Raw genomic sequence first — 24,147 nt, forward strand, 5'->3', positions numbered from 1 at the left:
ACCTCAACCTTCGTATTCATGATGTTGATCCCGATTCCCGAGCTCAACAGCTGTCCTGGAACCGGATCTGAGCCAACCCGACCCGGGAACCTACCAGGCATGAAATTAGTCAACCGCAAGCCTCCCTAAATTATATTTGATTGATATATGAGAATCGGATGTGGGCCAACTCGACCCGGAAAATATCAACCCGCGATTCTTGCAGGTTCCCGGAACTGGATCCCAGCCAAAGGTCACTGCTCGCCCTTTCCCCGCACCTAATCCAGTCCTGTGGGCTCCTCGACGTGCAGTGGACACGTGCTTTGGATCAAGTATCATTCTACCTTGTATTATAGAATAACTTTTGGATCTAATCTTGAAAGTATGCTCGTGAGCCATCAGTATCTTCTGCTGCAATTCCCGCTCCGTCTCCCATCCGATTCAACCTTCTTTTCTTCTTCTTCTTCATCATTATCATCTGACCTAATCTCTCTATTTCTTTTCAGTCCTCACGTCTTCAAAAATACCTCTCAATTTGGTTTCCTTATCAATTTCTTTGAAGATTTATTTTCCCCCTTTATGGTCAACAAGTCAATTGATTTGACCTGGCTGAGTAGTCTGGGTTCTTCCATGTAGCCGCTGCGGGAGCGCGTCTCATCAGCTGGTTAGTTCATGATAACTCCTTTTCCGATGTTTGGTTTTTTGACGACGTGGATTCTCTTGTTTCCGATTTCTGCTCCTCCGTACTTTAGGGTTTTGGAAAGAGACCAACTTGATGCGACTGTATCATTTTAGACGTAGAAATGAAGTACAAGTCATGCGATATTCTAATCATTCTATTCATGGGGAGAACGCAGTTTTTTTTTTCCTTTTTTTTTTCTCTTTGGTATTTGGATACTGGTAGAAACGCCCGAACGATTTATCAATCCTTGTTTATTTTGTTGAAAAGGAGATTATATTCTGTTTGAAAGTTGAAACCATTGCCTGTTGGGTATGTCTTCAATTGCAAACTTCCATCCCTTTTTATTTAAATGCTGGAATGGCGTCCTTGTCCTTCCCTGTTACATTATTTTGAAATCTGAAGTCGTTCCTTCTTTAAATGTTGAACGCTCCAGTAAATCTATGTAAAGTCAATCAAAATTTCTGTTTGAATCAATACAAAAATATATTATTATCACCTAAATCTATATGATGGTCGGATAAGAATGTGTAAAGAGTATCTAACCAAGTTGGAGTGAACTTTTTGCCAGAAGTTCGCCGCTTTAGTTGTTAATTGCCTGATAGAAGAAATTCAGTTTTAAGAAGATGCTGCTGCTAAGATTTTATGGAAACAATAGGGTTAGCCTCTTCCTACATGATAATTGAGCAATTTTCTCTGTTCATTTTTTTCTGCAGAGTTATATTATTAAGGCTTTTAAGGATTAGGTTGACTGAGAAGCACTGGGTAATCCAACAAAGCACGATTGTAACACTATGGATGAAAGAGTGATTTCTGAGGGGAATTTTGTCCTCTCGTCAAAAACACAGGCTTCTGCAACCAGTCCATGTGATGTTCCTAGCAAGGATGAAGGGAATCTATCAACTGTTATGGAATCTATAAATATTAATGAAGAGGATCATAATGAGTTGAACAAACAGAAGCATGAAGCTAAAAATCTGGATCAAGTTTTGAAGCAACAGGAAAAGGCAAGTACAGTGTTAGATGGACAAAATTTGACAGAGGTGAATCAGCTTTCAGAGGGAGTTACTGTCGAGGAGAAGGATGCAGACCCTGTTTTTGATGGAACTGAGGCTCCTGAATTGGAAACTGACAAGGCATTTTCAAGCCAAAATATGGATCCTGCTGATCCAGAAGTGCAAGTGTATGCATGGCCTGAAAAAGCTGTTGCTTTGAGAAACTTCGTTAGGGAGAAGAGTGCAGTTGCTGTTTCTACTATGCTTCGTCGCCTTTCTAGCAAAAAAAATCAAGAGGAACTTGGCGATTACAATGATATAGTCACAAAGGGTCATGATAAGGATCAAGATGTGGAAACTGATTCCAAGGAAAATAAAGTCTCACCAAAGGATGGTGAACAATCACTATGGAACCCTCTAAATTTCATGAAAATTAGACGCAATGCGGATTCTCAAAGCAAAACTGATCATTTAGAACATACTTCTTTTGATAATTTACTACAAGAAACAATACAGCGAAGGATTATAGTGTATACAAGGCTTGGATGCCAAGAGTGTAGAATGGTTAGATCTTTATTGAATATGAAAAGACTCAAATATGTTGAGATCAACATTGATATTTTTCCTACTAGAAAGCTTGAGTTGGAGAAAAGAACAGGCTCTTCTGTTGTTCCCAAGGTGTATTTAAATGATTTCCTAGTTGGAGGACTTGATGAACTGAAGGCCATGGATGAGTCAGGACAGCTTGATGAGAAAATTAAAGATCTTTTCATTGAGGAATCTATACCTACAGCTCCTTTGCCACCATTGCCTGGTGAAGATGATGAGTCTGGTAATGGAACAATTGATGACATGGCCTCAATTGTCAGAAAGATGAAAGAGTCAATTATTATAAAGGACAGATTCTATAAGATGCGGAGGTTTAGCAATTGTTTTGTTGGGTCTGAAGCTGTAAACTTTCTGTCTGAAGATCAGTATTTTGAAAGAGAAGAGGTTAGTTTCCCTAGTAGTTTGTAGCCTTCTTTTCCTCTGACGTTTACTTAAGATTTAGAAGTTGAGATTATTCTAAAACCTATGTTATGTTAGTTGTAAAATGACATCTTTTTTTCAATATCCTCATATGAATACTTATACAACCCCTGTGTTTATTACAAGATAACTAATTAATATAAAAAGTAAAAACTAAGAACCTTGACTTGGAAACATAATGACCATCTAATATATGATTAGATAATTTATCCCTATTTTTTGTTTCATTTAATGGTAAAATAAGATTTTGCCCTATTTTAAGATGTTTCATTTAATGGTAAAGTAAGATTTTGCTATGATCCTTATTCTAAGATAATTTGTTTAATGGTAAAATAAGACCTTGCTAAGAACAAAGTAGCCTTATCTCCCATGAGTCCATGATGCTTAACCATCCTCTTTTTTCTATGAGTTAGGGATCAACTAGGCTAAGAAGTGAGTTAGGCTAGGGAAGGAGAACTGCTTCCTCTAGTTTGTGTTCCCTTAGAAGGGGGAAAAAATTAGTTTCTACTAGGGTTTTGTGGTATCGTGTCGCTCGATATAGGTGGTTTTTAGTACTCGACATCAAAGCCCCATTGACATGTGCTACACAAGACTCCTATGGTCGGTTACAAGTTTGCTTGCATGCTCATGTTGGTACAGAATGAAACAAAAGGAATCCTTCAAAGGACTCCTTTTGTTTTTTTGGATAGGTAAATAAATTAAGGATAACAATGGATCAGATTTGGATCGGATTCCATATCCCCATCCTTATCCTCATGTATTATATCCATCTCCATTCCCATCCCCATCGGATTTTCAACTTTCATCCCCATCTCCATACAGGGATTGGATATCTATCCCCATACCCATCAAAGGATTGGATATCCTCTATGGTAATGATTTTCTTCATTACATCCAACTCCAACAAAAACAAATTAGAATTAATATCATATCCAAAAAAATATAATTACACAAAAAGATTAAACATCTATAGCATACTTCTAATTTAATCATATTCAATAAAAATAGATTAGCACCAACAAAAATAGTTAGTGGGTTTTGGAAAAATAATTATATATATATATATATATATATATATATATATATATATAATTTAATCAAGTATTCGGATTGGGTATGGGTAGGATTCCGCTAGACCTCCATACTCGATTATCCGTTTATTTAATCGGATCCAAAAAAAAATCCCTCCATACCCTCCTTCATTCGGATCAGATATTAGATCCTCCATTGGGTTCGGAGGAAATTGTCATCCCTAAAATAAATATTATCTAAATGAAAAATAATGTACAATCTGGATTGGCATTGGGTGTACCCAATCTAGGTTCGAATGTCCTAAACACTTAGTCAATACAACTTAGAGGATAGATTAAGTAGGTGTAGTGGTCTGCTTGTTTGCATCAGATACAAATTCTAATAAGGAACAACCATAACAGCTGCCTAGCCTTAGCCTACATAGCAGATACGCAAAGTGTGCTTGACTACAACACTTGTCAACCTTTTAAACCCTAGGATCATTCTTCATAGAAGTCGCGTTTGGCATGGAAGAAAACCGGGAAGATTAAAGGAAAAAAAATTGAACGAAGAGGAATTGTTATTATTAATTTTCAACTAGACATTACATCAATAAATAGAAGATACAAAGTACTGAAATAGGAACAAATAAAAGAGAGGAAATATCAGAAATGGAAATTACTAAAATCAGAGATTATTTTATGATTTTCCAAGGTTCTTTCCATTTTATGCAATCATTATCTTAAAGATTATTTCTTGATTTTATGCAATCAGTATCTCCTAATTTTCCAACACTCCCCCTCAAGTTGGTGCATAAATATCAAGTCCAACTTGCTTATAATTGTTCAAAGTTGACTCTTGCAAGTCCCTTCATCAAGATATCAACTATTTGTTGGTTAGAAGGTACAAATGGTAAACAAATGGTCCCAGCTTCAATTTTCTCCTTTATAAAATGTCGATAAATCTCAATGTGTTTCGTTCTATCATGTTGGAATGAAATATGAGCAATGCTTATTGCGGCCTTATTATCACAATATAACTTCAATGGAAGTTCTATGGGGTTTTTGATCTCTTCAAGTATTTTGCATATCCAGAACACCTCATAGACTCCTTGAGCCATTGCTCTAAACTGAACTTCTGCACTACTTCTGGCTACAACACTTAGTTTCTTATTTCTCCATGTTACTAGGTTTCCCCATACAAAGGTGGAGTATCCTGAAGTGGATCTCCTGTCATTAACTGATCCTGCCTAATCTGCATAAGTAAACACATAAAGTCTTTCTAAAAAGTAGGCCTTTTATGGGAGTAGTCTTCAAATATTTCAGAATTCTATAAACAGCCTCAAAGTGTTCTTCAAATTGTGCACGCATGAACTGACTCACAACACTGACTGGGAAAGCAATGTCTGGCGGAGTATAAGATAGGTAAATTAGTTTCCCAACTAACCTTTAGTATCTACTAGTAACACAACCTAGAGTTTTATATTACGATCCATGGGAGTCTCTGCGAGTCTACAACCACTAATTCCTGTTTCCTCCAAGAGATCAAGGATATACTTCTGTTGAGAGACAATAATACCTTATCTAGAGTGAGCGACTTCCATACCAAGGAAATACCTTAATGTTCTCAAATCCTTGATCTCAAATTCAATTGCTAGGCTTTTCTTCAGTCTTTCCACTTCAATCACATCATTACTTGTGAGAATAATATCATTCACATACACTATTAGTACAACAATCTTTCCTTCGGTGGAAAATTTTAAGAATAATGTATGATCTGTTTGTCCTTGAGTGTATCCTTGCTTCTTGACTGATTGAGTAAATTTCTCAAACCAAGCTCTCAGATATTGCTTGAGACCATACAAAAATTTTCTTAATTTACACACCTTTAAGCTGAATTTCTCCTCAAAGCTCGGTGGACTATCCATGTACACCTCCCTTCTAAATCACCATTGAGGAAGATATTTTTTACATCTAATTGTAGCAAAGGCCAGTCTAGATTAGCATAAAAGTACTCTCACCATATTTAGTTTTGCAACGGGAGCAAATGTCTTAGAGTAATCAACACCATAGGTTTGAGTGAACCCTTTGGCTACCAATCTAGCCTTATATCTCTCCATTGATCTGAGTTATACTTCATAGTGAAAACCCACTTACATCCCACAGTACTTTTCCTTGTTGGTAGTGTAACAATCTTTCAAGTATTATTCTTCCCAAGAGCTCTCATCTCCTCAAGCATAGCTTCCTTCCACTTTGGAACTTGTAGAGCTTCCTGTACATATTTAGAAATGTTTACACAGGGTAATTGAGAACAAAAAAGTGATAAGAGATTAAGACAAATTTGAATATGACACAAACTTAGATATAGGATGTTTAGTACAAGATTTGTCACCTTTTCGAAGAGATATTGGTATGTTAGACTCAGATTGACTATCAAACTTTGGAAGAGAATTATCAGTACTATGATGAAGATTCTCCCTTGGCTCGGAATCACGACTATGCCGTAGAGATGATTCATCGTTCCCTTTCAGATGATTCTTTCTCAAGTAGACGATTCCCTTCCAAGTTTGTTCCCCTTCCTTAAATCTATTACCTGTCATATCATGTTGTGACATTGTACTAGGTTTTTTTCACAATTTTGTTTTTCAGATTTTTGATTGTCAAATGTACGGCTGGATTTAGTAGAAACATTACTCATTATGAGAGGAGTTTCAAAGAATGATCCTTCGCCATTTATTATTTGTGCAGAGGTAGTAGGCTCAAATCCAAACATATCATTTGACAAAAAATATATCATTAAAGTTAGTAAATGGATCTTCCCTTAAACTCTCCCCCTTGAAGATGAATGTTCTTAAAAGGAGGTTGTGTTTCAAAAAATGTGACATCCATTGCCACAATTTTTTTTGATATCGAATTATAACACTTATAACCTTTTTGCGTAGGAGAGTAACCCACGAAGACACATTTTCTTGCCCTTGTCTCAAGTTTTCCGGTTATCCTATGTTCGTGAACAAAAGTTGTGCAACCAAATATTTTTAATGGTAAATTAGCTGAAAGACGAACGGTAGGAAAACATGTTGTAAATGTATTGAATGAAGTCTTAAATTATAGAACTTTAGATAACATTCTATTAATTAAATATGTAGCAGTTAAAATAGCTTCACTCCACAAATATTTTGGTGCTTTGGTTGAAAAAAGTAATGTTCGGGCTATCTCCAAGAGGGTTTATTTTTTCTTTCAGCAATACCATTTTGTTGAGGTGTATCTATACATGAACTGTGATGAACTATCTCCTTTTCAATTTTTTTTTTCTTCCTAAGATTATGTCAAAATACTCCTTCTCATTGTCACTTCTAAAAATCTATATGGTAGTTTGAAATTGAGTCTGCGCCATATTGAAATTTTTTTTAAAGACTTGTTCAACTTCTGATTTTTTCCTTTAATAAATACACCTAGCAAAGTCGAGTATGATCATTAGTAAATGTGAGAAACCATTTCGTATTAGAGGGGGTGCTTATCTTATTAGGACCCTAAACATCACTGTGGATTATGGTAAACGGTTTTGATGGCTTGTATGGCTGTGATGGGAAGAATGTGCATGGTGCTTTGCAATCTGAAGGAAGTAGAGTCCTCCACTTAGTTTAGCACCGCCAATCATCCTCCTTGAGGTCCAATCTTGAATACACAGTGAGATGAAAAGAAATTAGCTTGACAATTTTGATCATGGACCAATTTACTGACAGATAAAAGGTTAAAAGACAATTTTGGAACATTAAGAACAACATTTAGAGTGAGCAATCCATGACTTCAATTTCCATGTCAATATTTTGGGACTTATCTCCTCTCCACGTGATGCATGCTAATCGCAAGTGTATGGTTGTCGTAAGTAATAAAATTACCGTATTCTGGGACTGTGTTATTGACTATCAAGTTACATACAAAGTAGGTTATCTAGACGAATCAAAATGAGGGAATAGCTGTGAAATTAAGCAAACTAAGAAAAACTAAGAGAACTTCAACTTAATGAAAAGCAATGAGAAAACCAGTTCTTAAGACAACCCTATTCTGATGGTCATTGAATCAAGATAGACCCTTTATGCCCTGTGACATTCAATGTTATCCTCGAGAGCTACTTTCATGATAAAAAACTCAAGTTCAGTTTTACAATTTCGAAACCCTGACCTCTAATTTATGCAAACGTACATTAATACATTCACAATTAAGGATGCTAAAATAAATCAAAAAAGATCTTATCATTAATAAAAGAGAAAAGTCACAAACAACAATCATCAACTCATCATCGGCTACTTCCTAATTCTAGAATAAGGAAAACTACTTCATAGGGTTAGAGATACAAGCCATTGACTTCTGATAGCTCCTTTGATGTCATGGATGTAGCCTCCTCTTCGATCCCTTGTCACTAGATGCCTTGTAGCCACCTCCTCTTGTTCCCTTTTATGGCTCAGAACCCTAACAGAGTTCACTAAAAATAAGAGGAGGCTAACAAAATTTCCTAAAAATAAGGGGAGACACGTCTTGAAACCCTGATCCATGGCTGTGGAGTGTTCCACAGGCTGGCCGTGGATCGTTCTGCCTGGATTTTCCTCATTGCTTTGTATGGACCACAACTGTGATGGCTACCACAGGCTGGCCGTGGTTCTGGTTGCTTGTCCCAATTCGATGCTCCATGGCCGCCCTTCTTCCGGGATGATCCAAGACTGTAGTGGCTACCTCGGGCTGGCCATGAATCATTATGTCATGTGCTTCTTCGGACTTTGCATCTCCAAGCATGCTCTAATGTCAAAAATCTCCACTTCCTATCAATATAAAACATAAACCGTAGTCATCCGAACTAAAAAGATGAAATAAATGCAAACACTAGAAGTTTACACAAAATATGCTCATGTAATGCAACAAATGCATGCTAAATAAGACCGAAAACATATAAATGATTCACACACATCACCATGTCAGCTTCTAGAGACTTATCCACTTTTGTATTAGTTACCATGACAACAACTTATGCTATGTCAGTTGCCATTTTAGTGATACTATGCTAATCCAGTCAATTGATCAATCTTATCCGGTTGCTTGATTTGTTTGGTTGACCAAAAATACTTTTCAGTCGCTTGAAAAATATGATTTTTTCATGTAGCACAAGACTGCTAAGCTTTGCTCGACTACTCAGGACTGCTAAGCTTTGTCAAATGTCCAGTTCTGCTGACCCATGACTCACTAGACTTTATCTATCTAGTGTTCAGTCCTCCTGCCCCACTAGGGCTTCTTCTGCCTAGTGTATGGTTCTCCTAACCTACTCATGCTTTATTGTGTTTGGTGTCTAGTTATCTGTCTAGTGTCCGGTCCTATTGACTACTAGAGCTTCTTTTGCCTAGTATTCGATCCTTATGACCTACTAGTGCTTTTCCTGTTAAGTGACCTATATCTGTACACTTAACACACAAGTTAGATCTTCCAATATATAACTTTAAACTTTTATTATATATCAAAACTTGATTATTTAGTGCTGCTTGCACTAACATACGATAGCTCCTATTGGGTCAGCACTAGTAGTAATTCATTGGTTGTTGTTCCTATTCACCACCTGTTGGCCAAGACCAAGCCTTTGCTGCCAGTCAAAGTAACCTGATTTGGAGGTCCGTGGTCGAGAAAAAAGCCACCGCCATTTGCACAACAGTTCCTTACCGCATCATGAGCACCCAATCTTGCATCCTCTGCTTTAAATACAAGAATCTAAGCAGTTCCTCTATTTTGGCCCAAGTGTTGTGTTGCTTCCAATTGAGCCCAAGTACACAGTTTGCTATTCTTGATCTTGACAATTCTCATCACTCAATCTCCACCTCGGTATGCCCTTCCTTATTAGAACTGGACGCACTAGAGGGGGTGGGAGGTGGGTGGGGTGAATAATGCTCACTTTCTTTTCTTTTCATGTTAGTCTTGCTTGTCTACAAGTTGGTATGCATCGGATTATAAAAAATATAACAAACATAAACAAGAACACGCACACACCAGATTTTTAATGTGGTTTGCAACCCCCTAGAGTTCCTACTCCACAGTTGTGCCTTAAATGCGAGCACTATTGTTTTTCTCATTTTCGGACACCTTCCGCGGTGGAGAAACCTCTTACAGGTTCATAGTCACAAGCAAAAACAAAACAACAATTAAGCAACTAAGTAATTAATAACATGAATAAATAATATTGCTAAGAAGATCACTCTAGAAGCCCTGAATGCCTCACACTCTTCATGGATCACTTGACTAGAATGGACTTTGAGAGCACAAGAGTCTGAATGATATGATGATATTCTAAACCTCGAGCCCTTGTCCTCTTTTTATAGCACTCTGTTGATGTGGCACCTATTTGATTCGGAAGCTTTCCGGGCGCCTAAGCCCTTGCGGACTCCAATCTGATCTCGCAAACTTTGAATCTTGCTGACATGGCGACTTCTGTCGCCTAGAGCTTGGTCAACTCCAATTCGTTGATCGCTTCTCTCGGATCTGATCTCACCTGATCCTTTCGGGTGTTGACTAGTTTCGGTCGTCCGACCCTTTAAGTCAATCAAACCACTTCCGATCTCCCGAACCTTTCGGTCGACCATACCACTTCTGATCGCCTAGATCCTTTGAGTCCACTCCATCAACTTTAGCTTCCTACAATACAGAGTTAAATACAAACAATATACGGAATATGTTACCCATTATCTGGTCTTCCTCACCTACTAGACTTTCTCACTTGCTTGGACTCCATTCTTCCAAGACTTAGAGTTTACTCCTCTAAGACTTGGACTTCACTCCTTCAAGACTTCTTAGTACCTAGGATTTTTCCTTTTTCAAGCATTCGACCCCTTTGACTTGCTTGGACTTTTCACTTGCTAGACATTCGGGTCTAGACTTTCCCTTGCCTAGGTCAACCTTAACCTGTTAGGACTTCTCATTCTTGCCTAGGTCAACTTTAACCTATCATGACTTCTCACTTTGCCTAGGTTAACCTTAACCTGTCAGGATTTCTATCCAACTGTCAAACATCTAGTCACCCTTGATCTGTTTGGACTTTTGCCCACTTAGTTGATTGCACTAACAATCATTCCCTTTTTGATGCTTGATAATATGTTTAAGTTAGTCTAATTATTTAACCTAATTTCTTGGTCTTATGCCAAAATCAAAGAATGAGGGTTTCTAACTTAATCTTTTCTTCTCCTCCTTTGACATACATAAGAAAGAATAAGACTATCTACCTTTTAAAACTAGAATCCTAAGGACCTCCTTGGTTATTACAGAAAGAATAATGCTATATACTTTTTAAAACTAGAATCCTAAGGATCTCCTTGGTTATTGCATCAACAATATTGGTTTTAACATTTAAATTCTCCATCTCTATCTTCTTAAAAGACATAATTTTTTCTTTTTAAAAAATTATTGAAAAGATTTTCAAGAATAATGTTCAAAAATATTTGTTTAAAAAGTAATTTCCAAAATATTTATTTTGAAACTAATCTACTCTTTTCAAAATAATGAAAATATTTCTAAATTTTCAAAGATATAGATATTTTTCAAATTATTTTCAAAGAGGTATATATATTTAAATAGTTTCAAAATACTTTCCAAACAATATTTTCAAAAATATTTTTCAAACATTTTGAAACTATTTTCAAGGAATTTTCTAATTTTTCTTTTCAAAACATTTTCAAGTTGAATTTGAAAATTCCCCCCTAAACAATGCTATGTCTTTTAAGAAGTTGAGCTCCCCCTAACTTTGACACTCTCTGATGACAACCTTATTAACCACAAGGAAAAAAAATACCTAGGTGTCTAGGGTTTCACTGGTCAATATTTTATTTTTTCACAAATATAAGTATTTTTTGAAAATTTTATAAGTATTTAGCAATCAGTCAATCATGAAACATCATTCAACATTACTATGTAAATGATTGTTTTGAAAATATTTTTTAATAAAATAATTCTATGAATTTTTGAAAATATTTTTCAAAATAATTCCATTTATTTATCGTAGCATCTCACCCGTTGTATGTGTCTCACTATACACAATAGACAATATATATTTCAACTTTAAGTGATTAATTTAAATGTTTGATGATGAATTTTCTAAGGTAATTTGATTTTGTGTTAGATTCAAACTTAGCTTTGGGTCCGTTAAACAAGTGTTTTTAGAATAAGCTTCTAGGTTGTGGCGAGTCTTAGTGACACTTCTTAAAGTAGCCACATGTATTAAACAAAACTTCTGCAAAATGACAAACCTAAGGAACTTAATACTAAGTCTGGGTCTAACTAAGCCCTTATTAGATTGAGGTAGCTTCAGTTAGATCCGCTCAGTTAATTGCACTAGGTAGAATTCTCATTATTTAACCTAGACATGCATTAACAGAGTTTCTTTAGGCCTATATCATCTCAACCCTTTCTAATACCAAGTTTCAAGATCAAATCCCTTTATCATATTCTATCCTTTTAAAGATAAAAATCTAACACATGGATCATAAATATGACATGTTATATGAAGCATAACATATAACAATTAATTAAAAATATACATGAAAATGACAACTATTAGATGTAAAGCATGTAACATATCAAGCAAATCATAATTAAATCATTGGTTTCTAATAATGTGTCGAATATATAATTTGACGCATTGTATGTTATTCCTTGAATGTGTCAACCAACTTTTGACACATTTTAATTATTATTGTTTTTTTTTTTGCTTGAGTATGATATTATTAATTTGTTCATCGAAAGGTACTTGATTATAAGATGATGTAATATTATTTTTCTTTTTAAAACTTCTTAATTTTATAGAATTTGTATTTTTACTATTTAAAATTTGATTTTCTGAATTTTTAAAATTTAAAAACTCATTTTTTTTGAAATTTTAAAATTTAAATTCTGATTTTTTGGATTTTTAAAATTCAAGAATGATTTTTCAGATTTTTAAAATTCGAAAACTGATTTTCTGGATTTTTGAAAGTTAATTTCTGATTTTTGAATTTTTAGATTCTAAAACCTGTTTTTCTGGATTTCTAAAAATCAAAAATTGTTTTATGATTTTGAATTATTCTAATTAATTAAAATTTTAATTAAACTTTGATTATTCTCTTTAATATTCTAATGAAGATTTTGATTTATCAGATTAATGTTTTGATTGATTTGATCACTATTTTAATTGACCTCATTAAAATCTTGATTAAATAAATTAAATAGATTATCATTTTCTTGATTAATCTAATTAAACTAAACATATTATTAATTGTATTTGAATTAGTCTTTAAAGCTGAATTATTAATTTGATTATCTTGATTAATCTTTTCATTATACTTAATTAAATTCGGATTAATAGAATTAGTATTTAAATTTGAATTATTAATCGAATTAAAATTATTTATTAAATTTGAATTAATCAAATCTAAATTATCTTGATTAATTGTATTATTAATTAAATCTGAATTAATTAAATTAATTGAATTATTCTTATTAATTAAATTTGAATTAATCAAATTATTATGACCAAGTAAAATAGGATTATCATGAAAATCTAATTTACTTAGATAATCCAAACTTAAATTAGAAGAGATCATAATTATCTAAATTATCACTGGCATTGAATTTTCATAAACATTAAAATTACCCTCAAACGCTCACCCAGATTCATGGATCTCCTCCACGAACCATGAATATGTGATGTTCTGTTTTCTTGCATTTAAAATACATGTGCTCCTACCTCCTTCACTGTGGCAAGACCATTCTAACACTTATTTTTAAAGTGTGTTTTTTTCCCTTCACTTGAAACATATTATATGAAATTTAAATTTTAAACCACAATTCATACCTCTAGCTTGCTCTATTGGTTGTTAATTCAATTGAAGAGTTGTCGGCTAGTCGCGCTAAAGGAGATGGGTGAATAACGTTCTCTTTTCATTTCACGCCGGTCTTGCTTAACTGCAAGTTAGTACACATCGGAATATAAAAATATAACAAACATAAACAAGAACACGTACACATCATATTTTTAACATGGTTCGCAACTCCCCAGGCTTCTACTCCATGGCTATACCTTCCATTGACGGAGAAACCTTTTACAGGTTAATAGTCACAGGCATAAATAGAACAACAATTAAGCAACTAATAATTAATAACAAGAATAAATAATACTGCTGAGAAGCTCGCTTCTAGAAGCCTGTATGCCCCACACTCGTCTTGGAACATCGTGGATCACTTGATTAGAATGAACTTTGAGAGCATAAAGTAAGAGTTTGAATGATATTATGTGATGATATTATGAACCTCGAGCCCTTGCCCTCTTTTTATAGCACTCTATCAAGCTGTTGTTGTGGCACGTATCCGATTGCTTGGAAGCTTTCTGGGCGCTTGGACCCTTGTTGACTTAGCTGCCAATCTTATCCTCATGAACTTCGAATCTTACTGACTTGGCGACTTCCGGTTGCTTAGACCAACTTCGGCCACGTGGTGCTTGGTCAACTATGATCCGTTGATTGTCTGACTCAGATCTTGGATTTGATGTCGTCTAGTTCTTCTAGGCTCTTGGATCAGTTCCGATCGCTCGGATTTTTGAGTTGATCGAAGCACTTCCGATTGCTCGGATCCTCTGATTCTACTCTGTGAACTTCATCTAAGTACAAACAATATACATAATATGTTACTTAGTATCTAGTCTACCTAATCTACTAAACTTTCTCACTTGCTTAGAGTCCTCTAAGACTTTTTGCTTAAAGTTTACTCACTTGCTTAGAGTTAACTCCTCCAAGAGTTCCGATCACTTGTTTAAGGGCCATCTTCACCTTTGTGTCTTCCACTATTTCCTCCTTTTGTTTCTTGGTCATCCTAGATAATAATAACATTTTATCATCATTATCAAAAGGAAAATCGAAACCTTCCTATGGTTGTCATGGTAATATTGAGGTAGAAGTAGAGTGTTATCTTTCTCTTCCATGATTGAAAATTTCCCTCTAGCCTTGGGGTTTGAAATTTTTCTACAGCCATTGTGCTTTGTCGGCGGTTAATCCTCCGAATGCAAATGAAGCTTTGATATTACTTGTTAGAACTAGACGATCGAACTAGAGGGGGTGAATAGAAAACATCCCCAATTTGCAACTTAAGAATTTCTTGCTAACTGCTTATCAAGGTTAGCACAAATAAAAGCACAGAGGAATTAAAAATAAATACACAAACAAACTAAAGACTCAAGGATGTAACATTGTTCAGTAGATCCAAGTCGAACACCGACATTCTTGTGAAGACAAATTGCACATTTGCTAAACCCGATCAACAAGCAACAACCCAAAGTGAAAAGAGAGATCTTCAACCAGAAAAACCAACTAAATAAAAAAATGTTCCCTTTCAAAACCCCTCTCAACCACCTCGAATCAACATAACACCACCCCAGTACACCTTAATGATCAAATCACTAAAACTAGAACGACATGTGCTCCAATTGCCTCCCACGACGGCGATGGAGATCAGAATTCTTGATTCTCCGCCTAGAATTCCACAGCTAGTTGAGAATCGTGAAGGGTTAAAGATAGCCTTCTCCTACCAGCAAGTTATGACGACGACAGCGAGTGGTGGTCGGCTCGCGAGTGTCCACATAAGGCCGCTCATGAGTAGCAGATAGCTCGCGAGCATCCACGCACGACTGCTCACGAGTGACGGAACTGCCACCAAAATCTCAGATAATGAAAACACACCAACACAGTAGATCCAAGTCGAACACCGACATTCTTGTGAAGACAAATTGCACATTTGCTAAACCGATCAACAAGCAACCGCCCAAAGTGAAAAGAGAGATCTTTAACTAGAAAAACCAACAACTAAATAAAAAAAAATGTTTCCTTCCGAAACCCCTTTCAACCACATTGAATCAACATAACACCACCCCACCCCAATACACCTCAATGATAAAAGAGTCACTAAAACTAGAACAACATGTGCTCCAATTGCCTCCTATGGCGGCGTATGGCGATCAGAATTCTTGATCTGTTGCTTGGAATTCCACAGCTAGTAGAGAATCATGACGGGGTCAAACACCGCCTTCTCTTACTAGCAAGTTACGGCGACGACAACGAGCGGTGGGCGGCGAGCGGCGAGCCTCCACAAGGACCGACAGGGCGAGCGGTAGGCGGCTCGTAAGCGTCCACATAAGGCCGCTCATGAGTAGAGGATAGCTCGCGAACATCCACGCACGATCGCTCGTGAGTGGCGGTATTGCCGCCGCCACCCCCCTCTTTCCTCCCCGTAGAGATATTTTTCCACTGTGAAATCCTTTCCCTCACTCATATGCTCCTTTGAGTAAACAGAGCATAACTCATCCGATTTTGGCCATGCCAAGTTGTCTCAATGTGTATATCTCTAAGTCCTGCACGACTAAATACTTATCAAATTCAACCAGAATTCTACCATAAAATCTTTTCCCAATCTATTAAAATATTGATTGTACCCAAACTCAAAGGGAGATTGCACCAACATTATCTATAAACACGATTGACAAAAACTAATTTATATTTTGGGCTTGCACTAATCTATGAGAAAGATTAGATATTATTTGTAGGTCAAGGTGCTATTTACCTCCCTCTAGCATTCCAATATTACTACGATCAATGATCCTAACACATTTTTTTTATCTCTTGGATAGGAAGAGATAGTGGGGTGTTTTGTTATGACCAATATGGAGGTTAGACAAGTAATAAGAATTATAAAATAACATAGTAAATTTAAGAAAACAAATAAAAATAAAAGAACAATGATAAAATAAACAATAAACAGTCAAAGATTAATAAATTATAGTGATAAACCAAGCAACAATAGAGAAAATAGGTAACACATATAATAAATTAACCTATTAGTAAGCGACAATATTACCTTGATGTGAGCCTTTAAGGTGGAATTTGCACTGCATAGTCCAAGTCTCGTGGTGTGCCAAAGGAGTGAAATTCAATGGTATTGATGGGGTAATGTGAGTCCCTCTTCTATAAAATTTGTGCTAATAAATTCTTGTACATCCAAGTCTCTATTATGTCAATTTGGACCCCTAACGACATCTAATGAAAATATTTTTTTTCCTATTGTTGCTACAATAACAGCAGTCCTTTTTTTAATAACTAAAATGAAAATTTTCTAAAATTAGGTTTTAATGAAACTCAAAACCTATTTTAGCATAGAAGAGCAAGTGACGTTGGTTGGATGAAGCAGCAAAGTGTACAGGCATTATATCGAGGTAGTGGGTAGGGTAGTTGGCGGTTGAGTGGACAAAATTGGGGTTTAGAGTAGGTCGTGTCAAGCAGTGATGTTGGTGTTTATATAGGAGGATCAAGAGGCATTTGAAGCTGGTGCTCAGTGCTAGAGGGGTTCTTGATGGTGTTGTTAGCTTCGACACATTGGTTTTGCTAGCATTGATGCTAACACAAAAGGAAGGTTGTGCTGGCATAGATGCTAGAGTAGAAGGGCAGTTTTGCTATATCAACTTAGGCACAAAAGAGTGGGTTCACTTGCATTGGCTCTAGCACAAAAGGGAGGTTGTGCTAGTGTCGGCATCAGCGTAGAATGGTGGTTGTTGTATAAGTGTTGGCGTAAATTGGTAGTTGGGATAGGGTTATACACAAAAGGCATCAAAAGAGGGTTGGGGTCAATTTGAGGTTGGCAAAAGAGTGGCATGGGTCGTTGATGGCTTACAATGGGAGCCAATCTTTGTGGTATGGTTGTCCAATGCTATCATGGCAAGTGGTGGAGAGGTGGTGAGTGGTGACGATGAGGGAGGGATGGCTGAGTGGGGAGGCAATGGTCACGAGTAATATGAATAAATGATATGGAGGTGGAATGAAAAGTGGTGATAACAGGAGCAAGAAGTTAATGGAAGGGAGGTAGAAGGATGTCAAACAATAGGGGAAGGTGGAGAGAAATGGGTGATGAGGAAGGAAATCACACTAATAGAATGTTGATCAAAGAAGAGGGTATAAAACCAAAGTAGGTTTCAACTCTAATACCAATTAACATAGCATAGTGGACAAATACAAAGAAGAACTTGCCCAAAGGAACAAATTCTCACTAAGAGAATAAAAGGGATTATATTAATCTAAAACATATTTAATATATGGGATCCTGCCCCTTTTAGATTGATAATTAGACTTATTCTCAATGAAATAATGACTCAATAAAAACATATTTGGATTTTCTACAATATTTTTAAAATTTCCAATTATGTCTAAAATATAACAAAATATAAAATTGACAACTTGGACAACTTTGAAAATTAAAGTGTAGCCATGAGTTTCCTTGAAAATTCCTAACATTGTTGTTTGTCTTGTGCATGTTACGTTTTTTTGAGGACAAGTATGTATATCTTTTGTAGAGTGTACATTGCTCTTATATTGTGCGGTGAGAAAAAAGATGAGTAGTTATTTCTTTTTGGAAATAAGAAGGAAAGTTTTGTGTCCAAATCTAAAGCAAGAGGTTGTGGATATGGTGTTAGCCGTATGATTACTCTCTTGTGGCCTAAATTCCATTAGGAGGTAGGTTCAAGCTTAACCTTAGGTTAATTGATACTTTGATAGTGCAAGCTTCAGTTAAACACTAACTTAATAAAGGTACTATTTACCTTTTTGGTTCCTTGCTTTTGTTGATCCATGGATGTCTTTGATTCTTTTTATTCATGTATCCTTACTTTATTTGTCATGCATATTGCTTATTATCTTGCATGTGTTAATGAAGCCTGCTTGAGTTGTTATCTTTCTTTAATGATTCATGCTTAGAGATTAGTTTTGTTCCTTGATATATGTTTTAGCATGTTCCTACCATGAAAATTTGTAGTATACTTGGTAATATATAGTACATGAGATGGATTAGGGGTTAGGGTCACCAATGCCTAGATGGGGATCACATGAGTTTCAAGCATATTACAAGATGTATATCAGTAAGGACTATTAATGCCTAAATAGGATCATGCCACTTTAGGGATGTTACAAGGCGTGTGATAGGGACATTGATGTCAATGTAAGAATCACAGGGCTTTAAGTGACTTTAAGGATACCATGGCATGTGGGTGTTATGATGATTGCTAATACTTGTTATCATGTAATCACAGGGCAATTTCCTTATGAGGGAAGGAAATTAGGAAGGAAATCAAGTGAAAAACATTCCCTAGAAGCACTTTCCCTCCATTCCTTTTTTTAATGTAAATGAGGAAGGGAAGAAAAAAGACATGAAAATCTTTCCTTAGTTCTCTTTTGTATAGCTTCTATCCAATTTGGATTAAAAACTCACTTTTGCATGCACGGAGCTCAAATTGGAACCTTTTTTTCTCTTTCAAATTAGTTTTTTTTTAAAATGTTTTTAATAAATAAAAGTCTACAATTTGGAGATTTTGTGGGTCTGTGATGGTTAGGTGTTATTGAATGACTTGGGATTGCGGGTTTATCCCATTAAGTTTGACAGTTTTAGCAAGAGGCCATAGAGTTTTGGGCATAAATTGAAGTGCCCCTTTCAGTTAATTTGGTGATCCACCTAAATGTGTAGAATATGAATATGCATGGGAGATAACATGGAGATTCGTGACAAAAGTGTTGTATTCATGTAGAGGCAGATAAACTTTACTCACCTTGTTTTCTTGAACGTTCTTATCCCTTGTGCCTTTTTTTTGTCTTTTTAGTATGGTCTAATAAACAATACAAGGGGTATGCTAATAGAATTATGCACATCCAAGAAGAAATTGACAATAGAAATAGAAACTTGCATACTTGTGCTCTTATTTGCAAGTGATAATGTAGTGATTTCATTGTGTTTGTTGAAAATGGTAAAAAGCTTTTTTTTTTTTCAAGTAAAATTTACTACTCATGTTCTCTCCCTCTCATATGCAGGCTGTGGAATTTGGAAGAAAGCTCGTTGGCATGCACTTTTTCCAGCATATTACAAAGTAGTAATTCTAGTTCTCTATTGTTTCCATTTATAATATGTTTTCCATGCATATCGCTATTGTAAATCATTATTGTGTTTTTAAAATTTCTGTGGTAACCGTATTTTTACCTTTCATTTTTGTGAGTATAGTGAGAACATATTCGAGGATGGAAGCCACTTGTACCGATTTTTGGAACATGATCCAGTCATCATGACTCAGTGCTACAACTTCCCAAGGGGTGTTATTGAAGTCAAACCTAAGCCTATCACTGAAATTGCATCAAGGTTAAGGTTTCTCTCTTATGCGATAATTGAAGCATATGTATCTGAAGATGGAAGGCATGTTGATTACAGGAGTATCCATAGTTGTGAAGAGTTCAAAAGGTTAGTTTCAGCCATACTGAATTTAAAAGCTGATCACACTTTTTCTTAGGAATATATAATGTGCTGCTACCTGCAAACTAGGGTTCTGTTTGCTGGGGAAGCAAATTGTGTTGCTTCTAATTGCAGTTAGCACAACATTTTACATGAATTGTATTTCTGTAGCATGTAGATAATTTGTTCAACTGATTTTATAATGCTTATATCAACTATTTTATAACAACAAGGCTTTTCATTTTCTGCAGCCAGTTTGCTAAACATAACTTGATTTGCTTTCAGATGTGCATCCTTTATAAGTATTGGCATACTTATCAGTTATTTTTTTTCCTTTCTTTATATATTTTTTAAACATTTTTTTTGAAAACTTTGCATATGAAATTCAGTTTCAATAATAATAAAACTGTTCAAGGATAATTAAGTTGAATGGACATGAAATTTATATAAGAATTTTAGATTTGCGTGGATCTATTATTCAACAAAGAAATGTTGATAAAGATATCGCTAATAGATAAAGGTATGTGGTTGAAATGGTGAACAGTTTGTGGAATCTTATGTGATTGACAGCCAGTGCACTCTGAGGTTTCAGTTTCAATAATAACAAAACTGTTCAAGGATAATTAAGATGAATGGACATGAAATTTATATAAGAATTTTAGATTTGCGTGGATCTATTATTCAACAAAGAAATGTTGATAAAGATATCGCTAATAGATAAAGGTATGTGGTTGAAATGGTGAACAGTTTGTGGAATCTTATGTGATTGACAGCCAGTGCACTCTGAGGTTTGAGAGCAATCCCTATCTATGCCCCTAAATTTCAATCTCCTAAATTATTTCAGTGAAATTTTGGAGAACTATATTTATTGCTTGGTTGTGTAGGATCATTAGATATGATAAACTAAAAAAAATAATATTATCTAGGAGTAACATGTGGAGTTACAATAGATATGAAAGAAAATATGTTGAGAGAATATATAAATGTTCTATGACAACCACTAAATTCTAAGGCTGCATGAGTTGAATTGACTAGAGTGTTAAGGATATAGAGAGACCCAAGAGAATTTTGGTTAGGATAATAAATAAAAGATTTAGGTGATTTGAATATTATTAGTTACAGTTTGCATAGAGCTCAGTGCCAATAAGATTCATGTAACCAACTTTAAATACACGACTTCGTGATGCTTGCCACATCATGGTCCCATGGCTTGTTAAAATCGAAACAAAATTGTTTCACCATTCCAAGTTTCAGAAACTGTTATACGTTAATAATATTAATTATACTTAAATGGGAATAATGTTGGTCTTTTTCTAGAGATAACAGACTTTGATTCATTTCTTTGTTTTATAGGTACTTGAGAACAATTGAAGAGCTTCAGAGGGTGGATTTGGAACCCTTGTCACGGGAGGAAAAGCTTGCTTTCTTCATAAACCTCTATAACATGATGGCCATCCATGCAATATTGACATTAGGATTTCCTGCTCGGGCCCTAGAAAGGAGAACATTCTTCGGCGATTTTAAATATGTTATAGGTGGGTGTGCCTATTCTCTATCGGCCATCCATAATGGAATATTAAGGGGGAATCAACGTCCTCCGTATAATATTACCAAGCCCTTTGGACAGAGGGACAAGCGCATAAAGGTAAATATAATAACACCGTTTCACTTTGACTGACTGGCTATACTGATCAAATACTACTTTAAGCAAATAAGAATATCTAGGTTGGATGAATGACCCTAACCTCTGTTGTTTTATCTTCTGAGTAAATAATGTATTTGTTTTTTTTTCCTTAAATTGTCTACTTTATATTGTCTTCTAGAGGGTCTATTTGTAGGAGATGCTACAACTACTAGATCTCTTTTTGGAATTTGTAACATTAAGGCAAGCTGTGAGAAGAAAATAAATAATATTGGTGTTGGATTGTTAGAAGAAAGCAGATGCAAAGACAGTTCTTTTATACACATCATAATGCTATTACTGTGTTCTCTGACCCCATCATACAACATACGGATGTGCTCTGCTCTGAGCTAGCAAGGGTGTGTTGCAACTTGATAAATTAAGAAAGAGTTAGTTCTAGAGTCTACTTAGACAACAGTGTCTGAGTATGTAGAGCACTCAAAGTGGTTTAGGTGAAGGTTGAAAGCTTCAACTGAAGCACTCTTCCCTATGGTTATGTTCACTGAAGTTTGTGATTATCTGTGATGTGGAGGCTGAAAATGCAATCTGGTATTACTTTGCCTGGACGAACAGTTTGGACATTCCAAAAAATCTTGGGCTAGTCTGCTCAATTATAATTAATTCAATTAAACAAGAGCTGCTTATTAATTGAGAGTGGAATCTTGTTTGTTTCCTTCAATCAGGTTGCTTTTCCACATCCAGAACCATTAGTTCACTTTGCTTTGGTGTGTGGCACAAGATCTGGACCTGCACTAAGGTGTTACTCTCCTGGAAATATCGACAAAGAGCTAATTGAATCTGCTCGAGATTTCATCAAAGCTGGAGGATTATTTGTGGATTCTGAATCTTCAGTTGCATCAATAACAAAGATCTTAAGATGGTAAGTTTTCTTTTGAATTTCTTCTCTTCTTTACTTCAATAAAAACCTTATATAAGCCCCAATTCTTTGTAAATTTTCATATCGTGATGTCACTTTTGTTGCATATCTTCTTTATTAGTCAAGTTATCATTCAAAAAATTTACTAGAGTTAAGTTCATTTTATGATTTTCTTCAGGTACAGTGTGGACTTTGGGAAGAACGAGGTTGAGGTACTAAAACATGCGGCCAACTACCTCGAACCCCAAAAATCTGAGGACCTTCTAGAGTTGCTTTCAAGCACCCAGTTGAAAGTAACCTACCAGCCTTATGACTGGAGTGCAAACTACTAGGAATATATGTGTATTATCTCATTTGCATACATGTCCTTGAGATTATATTTGGAAAAAGAAAGACTTTCTTCTTATTTATCTAATTTTAGGTTGAATTTTGAAATTTCTTTTTTGGTCTGATTTAATATTGAATGTTTTTAACTGTGGATAAGACATGTTATTGTTGTGTAAGCTTTCTTTCTTATAGTACCAACTTTTGGAAGTCGAGTCAGTTGAATCTTTATAAGGCATCCTGAGTTTTGAATTAGAATTTCGTGTGCCAACTGACACGGTTATGGCAATCGAGAATGAAGATTGTAATTCTGTCAATTAATGTTTCTTTAACAGCAGAGTGATTGATATTTAAATTTGAATTATTGTAAACTTAAAACAAGATAAATTAAGGACACTTGAGTGATATTAAATTAGTAGTCGACTTAGGGTAGTTAACAACAAATTCGGTTAAAAGGATACGTAGTCGAAGATCGATGATAAAGTCAACAAAAGTATCAATTAAAGGATAAGCTGTTCAGGGCGAGTTGATTGATGATATGTTTAGAATTTGATTTATCGAAAACGTCGGAGTAGTCATGAATATGGAATAACAAATATAAAAGGGGAATCAAAGTTGTTTGACTAGACTAACCAAAATTCTAAAAGGGAACTTGAAGTTGTTTGACTCGAAGTTGTTTTATAAAGATTTCTAGATCTTTGAAGATTTCTAAAAGAAGAGAATATATTGATTTCTGAGGAGTGATTCGGCATTCACATCAAAGTTGTTTGACTTGAAGAGCTGCAGCGTGGAAGTTTCAAATCACATCAAATCTCTATACGCTTTTCTTATCTCATCATTCCATTATTGTATTATTATTCAGCAAGTTGTTTGAAAAGTTCATTTTAAACTCTTAAGTTAAACTGAAATGATTTTCTAAAAGTATTTCTACAATAATATTTTTTGCTGTGTATTTCAATCAACATTTTGAAAACTTTGATCTACTTTTTGAAATTAAAAATTAAAATAAAAAAATTTACTCACCTAAAAATGACACCTCCTCTTGTCTTCGATCCAATAATTGATATTAGAGTCACGTTGCATTAATCAAGCAAACAGTACGTCAATGTTCCTTTCTCAACTAGTTTTTTTTCTTTCACATCGTTGTTTTTTTTTTCAAAATAGGTTTCAAAACTTAATCTAATAATTTTTTGGCTTCTTATCTCGTTTTTGTTCATTTTTTTTGCAAATATAATTTTTTTGTTATTGTGCCGACTAATCTTAGTACT

The 24,147-nt window shown here is 35.2% G+C and overlaps 1 protein-coding gene across 1 annotated transcript; it reads left to right on the forward strand.

Annotated features, from left to right (window-relative positions):
• Positions 1 to 359: 359 nt before the first annotated feature.
• LOC122002005 lies at positions 360 to 23,094 on the forward strand. Its single transcript, XM_042557019.1, has 7 exons — positions 360 to 643; positions 1,375 to 2,646; positions 19,586 to 19,641; positions 19,773 to 20,006; positions 21,351 to 21,642; positions 22,362 to 22,558; positions 22,734 to 23,094. The coding sequence occupies exons 2-7, from the start codon at positions 1,453 to 1,455 to the stop codon at positions 22,885 to 22,887; spliced, it is 2,127 nt and encodes a 708-aa protein (XP_042412953.1). The 5' UTR covers positions 360 to 643; positions 1,375 to 1,452; the 3' UTR covers positions 22,888 to 23,094.
• The last annotated feature ends 1,053 nt before the right edge of the window (positions 23,095 to 24,147 follow it).

This window comes from Zingiber officinale, chromosome 7A, assembly GCF_018446385.1.
Source record: "Zingiber officinale cultivar Zhangliang chromosome 7A, Zo_v1.1, whole genome shotgun sequence".
NCBI classification, from domain to species: domain Eukaryota; kingdom Viridiplantae; phylum Streptophyta; class Magnoliopsida; order Zingiberales; family Zingiberaceae; genus Zingiber; species Zingiber officinale.